The sequence below is a fragment of the Brachyhypopomus gauderio genome, chromosome 4 (genome assembly GCF_052324685.1).
Source record: "Brachyhypopomus gauderio isolate BG-103 chromosome 4, BGAUD_0.2, whole genome shotgun sequence".
NCBI lineage: Eukaryota > Metazoa > Chordata > Actinopteri > Gymnotiformes > Hypopomidae > Brachyhypopomus > Brachyhypopomus gauderio.
This window is the reverse complement of record NC_135214.1, coordinates 35,219,475-35,227,082: the sequence shown is the minus strand read 5'-3', so window position 1 is coordinate 35,227,082 and position 7,608 is coordinate 35,219,475. Positions and strand designations below refer to the sequence as shown.

General features: G+C 46.0%; 1 protein-coding gene across 1 annotated transcript in view; it reads right to left on the bottom strand.

Annotated features, from left to right (window-relative positions):
• Positions 1–2,756: 2,756 nt before the first annotated feature.
• Positions 2,757–7,608, bottom strand: part of trabd2b (TraB domain containing 2B) — a 92,194-nt gene continuing 87,342 nt past the window's right edge. The window contains 8 exon segments of the mRNA XM_077004316.1: positions 2,757–3,938; positions 3,940–3,967; positions 4,260–4,285; positions 4,287–4,316; positions 4,318–4,495; positions 6,293–6,312; positions 6,314–6,352; positions 6,354–6,385. Coding sequence (XP_076860431.1) covers positions 3,603–3,938; positions 3,940–3,967; positions 4,260–4,285; positions 4,287–4,316; positions 4,318–4,495; positions 6,293–6,312; positions 6,314–6,352; positions 6,354–6,385 — 689 coding nt within the window. The 3' untranslated portion in view covers positions 2,757–3,602.

The following is a 7,608-nucleotide window of genomic DNA, read 5'->3' as shown; positions in this document are numbered from 1 at the left end:
ACACACACATCACAACACACACACACACACACACACACATCCATCCTCTCACTTTTTTTTTCCAAAACACACTGTTTCTGGCAACATATTTTGTCTCAAACTGTAATTTGCAGACATGCGTCATGTATGGCAGAGTTTCTGAGCTCAGTGGTATTAATTGAATGGATTTTGGCTTGCGTAAATACAGGACATGTATATTAATTACATTTATAACATTATAACATATTTATAACATTCCCATTCAAACAGCAGCTTGTAGCAGCTTGTAGCTGTGTCACAGTCTGCTACTGTGGCTCTTTTATTTCTGAGTTTTTCTTTTTAATCCAGTCTCTTTGTAGGAGAGTTATGTGGAGGAACATTTTTCTCCACAACTGATAATCTGTCAGGGCTTCAAGGGGGAATTTGTGGATGTGTGTGTGTGTGTGTGTGTGTGTGTGTGTGTGTGTGTGGTGTGTGTGTGTGTGTGTGTGTGGTGTGTGTGTGTGTGTGTGTGCGTGTGTGCGTGCGTGTGTTTGGAGGGGGGGTTTCATGACAATAAAGAATACTAATGTGCTGCATCTGTTTCTAAAAAACGAAACACAAAACATTGGCAAAGGGTTTGATTTTAGATTTCTCTTTCAGAAAAAGTTCTCATATTCAAAACACACACACACGCACACACACACACACACACACACACACACACTCACTCACACACACACAGACACGCGCACACACACACACACACACACAGACACACACACACACACACACACACACACACACACACACACACACACAGTATTACCCAGTTGGGGAGTGAAGGGGCCGGGTCTCGGTTCTAAAGGTGAGTGAGCACAGAGGACGTTCTGCCACATTATATGCCTTAACATGGCCGGCCAATCCAGCGCGGTTAAACAAACGTAACCTTCTGTGAAACGGTGCGACTCAAAGGGCGACAGACGACTTGTGCAAGTAATTACCGCCTAGGGAAAGCAACAGAGAGGGAGAGAGAGAAAGAGGGAGAGAGAGAAAGGGAGAGAACAAGAGCAGGAATCTTTTAGAGGGACGAGGCATTTTTAATGAGTTTGCTCAGAAATTGATTTTCCGCCGTATCTTTTATTTATGATGCGGTGGGTGTTGCGTGGGGCGGGCACTGGGGGGTCACGCTGGCCTGCTCCTTGCCAGGGGGCCCTGCTCCCACAAACACTCGCCCAAAGCCCAGGAAAATGGTATTTAGCAAAGGCAAACATTGTCCTGTCGCGACTTAGGGCCGAAATAGCTGTTTGCTTAAAAAGTTGTTCCTCTCTGTGCCAGGTTATGAGCTGTCACCATAGAAACTGTTATCGTAAGTTTAATTTCTTGTAATCCCTGTCTGACAGTGTCTTGTTGCTCAGTGGCAGTGCAGTGTTGCTGTGTGTCTGTGTGATTGTCTGTGTGATTGTCTGTGTGTGTGTGTGTGTGTGTGTGTGTGTGTGTGTGTGTGTGCGTGTGTGTGTGTGTGTGTGTGTATGTGTGTGTGTCTGTGTGAGTGTCTGTGTGTGTGTGTGTCTGTGTGTGTGTGTGTGTGTTTGTGTTAGTGTGTCTGTGTGTTAGTGTGTGTGTGTGTGTGTGTGTAGGAACATTTGCCTCCATCTTCATGTAGTAAAAAGTCTAGAGTAGCAATGTAAATGTTTTTGGCAAATGTGACAAAACATTTTAACTTTTATCTCTGTGTTCATAAAAAATTCATAAATTATTTGTCAGTCTGTAACAGCCGCCTGTAAATCATTTGGTATAGACCCTCGTCTGAGGCCACAGTGATCACCACACCCAGCATACGGCGGCTAGGGGCACTTTGATAACGTAGCAGAGTTAACTCTCAACCTGCCTCCTCTTCTCTTTGCTGTGTTAAAAAGACTTTTTATCCTGTCATTAAACGTCTAATGAGTTATGCTCCTCCTTTGCCAGTTTTCCGATTGCTGGTTTATCCAAATAGTACATCACAAAATGTTATTTTTCTGTGAAAGTTTTTTTCCACTAATATATTTTGCCCAGTTGTAGTTATAATAAAAAGGAAAAAAAAGATAACCAAGAAAGTTATGAAGGCACACTTCAAATCTGATTTCATTGTGTTTACACTTCATATGACATACAGGGAAGCTCATTTAATTTACTTTATTTACAAATATATTAAGTGTTTTGATAAGATTTATAGTTCTAAACTGCAGAATCACTATAATCACTATAACGCGTTATTTGTGTATAAAATCGCAGTCGTGAGATTAACCGTATTAGTTATGAAACACTAAAAACATCTGTAGTTAAACAATACTCCGCTCTGTAACGATTACACAAGACAGCACTGCACCTAGTGGTGGTCCAACCTCGGGTTGCTGTATCACTTTACCTGAAGTACGTTACCTGAGTTAGTGACTCTTTATTCGTTTTGGGTCCGCCTCTTCTGTGATACACAGTTCGTTGTCTTTCCTGTACCTAGTAGTTGGCGACAGGGCCACTGCTCGGTTGGTATTTTTGGTGGCAGATTCTAGGAGGAATAGTCTCTGATGTAGTGGTTACATGGACTGGGATGTTGGCACTGCTGGTTCGCTGGTTTGCCACCGAGAAGCATTTCATCCAATAGCAATAGTTATCAGAATATCAGAAGAAAACGACCAATTGTGCATTTTTAACATATATGCTAGTCTATAACAGTACACCTATGAAAAATAAACTTTGGAAAACTGATTTGGAGTTTTCCAACCAGTAGGGGGCTGTGAATGTGCACTGTACGATTCAGATCTACTGGGGCGGTTTTAAGGATTCGTTTAAAACAAACTAAAATGACGAATTGCTAAAAATGTTCTTTACAACCTTTCACTCTTACAGGCAAAGAGCCGTCATTACGGTTTAGATTTTCATTTTATTTTTCAATATTTGACAAATGCATGAAAATATACTCTCCAAGAAATAATAAATATACAATATTTCTTTATGAACAATTTACAAAACATACGTCTGTGAACTCTGTAAGGGCTAAGAAACATTAATATTATTATTATTATTATTATTATTATTATTATCATAATCATCATCATCATCTCCATTTTAGGCTTAATGTGCAGTTTCAAGTTGTTTTAGATGTTAAGTATTTTCCTTTTCCTTTTCACAACCAGTAAGCTGGTATATTTATTGCTTAGTAATTTTTCATTCACAGGAAGTGGTACAAAGCTTAGAGTCCTAGTTAACACTCACTGTGCTTTATATCTGACCTGTTCAATCTTTAAGGTCTTGGATAAACACACAGTGTAAAACACTGTAGTTTACATTTTCATGGACTTTGGGACAAACTTTCAGGAGTGAACCAACCAGTCTTCTTCCTGTTTGGGGACTATACTCCCCGAAACTCTCTGTTCGAAATAGACTACTACATACTGGATACTGCATACTGGTCCCTCGTAGTAGTATGCAGTACAGTTTTCCAGTATGCGACAAAAGCAAAGCATACTACGGGGTCACGTGAACGTAGCGTTGCATGATGGGATGCAGTACACTACGAAGATAGCTCTGTTTGCGTACTGAATATTTTGCGGAAGTAGTAGGTCATCCGGGTATGTTTCGCATACTGGAAATTTTCATTTTGGTCACATACTGCATATGGCATACTGATTTGGGACCCGATCAGTACGCCAGTAGATGTAGTAGGCTATTTCGAACACAGCACAGTCTTGTTTTAACAGTCTGTGATGGACTGTGTTAGGTTTGCGTGTGACCAGCGCCCCTGTGGTTAGGACGCGAACAAGCAGGAGCTGCGAGAGGAAGCAAGTGAATATGGCGGGGAGCGTGGAACAGGGAGTGGGCGGAGCCAAGGCTGTAACGACAGAGGGCAGGGTCTGTTGTTGGCCAGTGAGAGACGTTCGTCGTCTGTGCTGCTGTTCCTGTCGTGTTAGTGGAGGTTCCACCGTCACGTGGCCGTCGGATTACTCTTATATTTGGAACTGGACTCGTACTACAATCAGTAGGAAAACAAACACAGACGTTATTTGATACGTATTCGTTTCGACGGCAGAGACCTTATTGTCTCAAACTTCTCAGAACAAAGAAAACTGATGATCTAAGCCCTTTTCCCACACCTTTCCACCCACACACACGCCGCTTCTGCATCTGACTGGAGAACAAAGGAAGCTTATCCAAACCCAGAGAGTCCAGGTCTCTCAGAACATCTAGACGTCTCACTGGCAGAATGACATTCTGTAGTGAACATGGCTGACACAGATACATCAGACCAGTCATGAACTCACCTGTCACCGATGCGCACCCACAGGTCCACTGAAGAGTCGCTGCCTGCTATGTGGGCGGCTGTGCCTTGCGGGGGCGCTGGTGTCTACCAAACTCCTCTAGCTGATTCAAGCTTTCTGGTAGCAGCAGGTGAGGGAGGTCTTCTTCCAGTTCCGGGGTCTCAGACATCCATTCAGTCACTGGCTCTGGACTACCCCCACTTGGTGTCAGAGTGGTACCTTCCACTTCAGCCCAGTTCCTTGGACAGAACCATGAAGACAGGAGAGACAGGTGATTAATACTGAAGAGGTGTTTGTTCGGTTTGTATGATTTTATGTGTAACTTCAGTAGCCATGATAGCAATAATAGAAATTCCATAAAACAATCTGTGTGTGTTTGTGTGTGTGGTGTGTGTGTGTGTGTGTGTGTGTGTGCGTGTGTGCGTGTGTGTGTGTGTGTGTGAGGTGCTGAATTCCTTCACAGAGGTCAGTATCGTGTTCTTTGCAGGGTTTCTGATAGGCCTGACTCTGAACTTCAACAGTCATGAACACACCAATCCAAATTTCTTTTGGATCAGTGTAGCAGTCTTCAACATCGCACATGCAAATGCACTGCATCACTGAGACTCCCAATGGAATTTTTAGCAGTAATAAAAAAGTATGTTTTATTTATGGATTTGTTTATTGTTTTGCAATTAAAGTAATCTTCCCTCTGGTCTTGGTTACAGCACCTGCCCTTGGAACTGAAGTCATCATTATTGATTAGCTTAAATTCTAGACTCAGTACTGCGTCTAATTCTTTCATCTATTTACGGAAGTGTTGCTGAACAGCACCTAGAGTGCCTGTTCTATATTTTACCATGGAAACCTTCATTGTTTTTGTTGTTTTATTTTGCTTTGTTCTGATTGGCCAGTTTTTGGATTGAGGGCATTATGTAAACATTTGTACGAGTACCATGACGAATCGTCTTGTGCTAATGCTGCATCATTTCTTGTTTGGTGATGGTCAGAGACGAGCTACTCTTGAAGTGGTTCAGGACTGATTTACTTCTTAATTGTCTCTCTCTCTGTCTCACTCTGTCTCTCACTCTCTCCCAGCATGCCCAGCAGGTCTCCTAACTGGGCCGTTGGTAGAGCGGTGGGAGCAGGTTCAGGCTCTCCCTCCACCTCCATCCCTGGTGGTGCTCCTTCTTCCACCCGTGTCCATGTTCTGAGAGGGTGTTGAAACTGTTCTGGTTGCTGTTTTAATTAAATCAACCTGTGCTGGCCTTTGGAACTCTCCTCCTGGCCCCCCCCCCCCCCCCCCCCCCCCCCCCCACACACACACACACACCCCCCTCACACACCCCACACACCACCCCACACCCCAGCCTAAAGGTCTGTTGCGTAATGGTTCGGGCATGCCTTTTCCCTTTTGTGTGAGCAGACACAGCACCCCCTCTTCTCAAGATAAATGGGTGAGGCCCGTGTGCCATTAGACTTGGCAGAGCCACGGTCTGGCCCATCTCGGTCATGGTTAGTAGGGGGAGGTGAGGATCAAAGGCATAGTTTTTGCTCTCTTTGCAGTTTAAGTACCATGCACGCCAGACTTGCATGCTGAATTACAATGTGCCAAGCACATCTATGTGGTGGACCGGGACGCCATGACCAGACTGTATATGCAGTTTCCTCCGGTGCAAACAGGTAAATATGATGTTAAGTTAAACGGTCTTGTTGAGTAACAGTCAGTTATTATGTGTTTGCATGATAACTGGGGCATGAGGGTAATTGAGGGACACATGAGGAGAAACGCAAGAGAAAAAAATGTCTGAATGAGGTAGCAGAGGGTTAGAGAGAGATGAGAAAGAGACAGAGGGAGATGAGAGAGAGTGACAGAGGGGAAAGAGTGAGAGAGAAATGTGGACACATCCAAGCATCTGCAGCATAACTGTAGAATTATTATGTGTGTGTATGTGTGTATGTGTGTGTGTGTGTGTGTGTGTGTGTGTGTGTGTGAGTGTGTGTGTGTGTGTGGTGTGTGTGAAGGGGAGGTTGGTACACAGGAGTGTGTAACTCACCGTGTAATCGTCTCCTGAGGCTGGGGTGTGTTCCACCTCATAGCCCTCTTGTCGCAGGATGTTCTAGCACACTGTGGTTGCCAAGGAAGTGACCTAAAATGACCAGGAAACATATGCCATCCAGGTTACTGGCCCCGCCCACATACCTGGAAGTGGGATCAGCCATTTTAACTTATGATGTCAGCAGGTAAACATAAACATAGGTAAACATGCTTGTTCAGTCTTTAGAAGCTCTGGAGTAATACGTCATTAAATGTGTTGTCCACAGTAGCCTACTGCAGAGAACACCACTCTGAACACCACCTGTACACCACCTGATTGCCATGACCCTGCTCCTTCCCTGCTCTGATGTCACTATTACCTGTCTCAGGTGTGGCACACGGGCCGCACCACCTCTAGAACACACAGGTTACAGGTCCAGGCCTACAGGACACATGGGGCCTGCCGCACGACGCCGTCTCATCAGGGCCAGAAGCTGCACTTGTTTGTAGTATCTATGACAACTTTGCGAGCCCCGCCCCTCTCGCGCCTTCATACACTCATAACTCCTGCACTCTAGAGACATCAAACACGCGGCCGAGCGACACGCTGATGAAAGCCGTTTTATTTTCTCTGCGCGATCCAATAATCCCGCATGTCACTCAACTCAGCAATAAGCGCTAACCCAGCTGACCTCACCGTGCCAGCGAGCTCCGTGAATTGATTAATGGTAGGTACGCTGAAGATCCTCAAGACTGCCTCTTTTTTTAACGTCATTATTTTTCAGATCACTGGTGAGGATGGATGAGGGGCGGGAGGAAGAGGCCCACCGCGCGTTCTTGGCCGCCGAGTTCAAAGGCGCTTGCACGGAGCAGCAGGCGCGTGAAGATACAGCAGTAGAGTTCGGGCAGATCTAACGAGCAACCTCAACGTTTAGAGCACGTTGAAACAGACGGCCCATTGACACTTGTTCTGCCATGCTCCCGCCACGCCCCCCTCAGTCTGTCCTCGCCACGCCCCCTCAGTCTGTCCTCGCCACGCCCCCTCAGTCTGTCCTCACCACGCCCCCTCAGTCTGTCCTCGCCACGCCCCCTCAGTCTGTCCTCACCACGCCCCCTCAGTCTGTCCTCGCCACGCCCCCTCAGTCTGTCCTCGCCACGCCCCCTCAGTCTGTCCCCGCCACGGCCCCCTCAGTCTGTCCTCGCCACGCCCCCTCAGTCTGTCCTCACCACGCGCCCTCAGTCTGTCCTCACCACGCCCCCACCCTGTCTGTCCTCGCCACGCCCCCCACCCTGTCTGTCCTCACCACGCCCCCCACCCTGTCTGTCCTCACCACG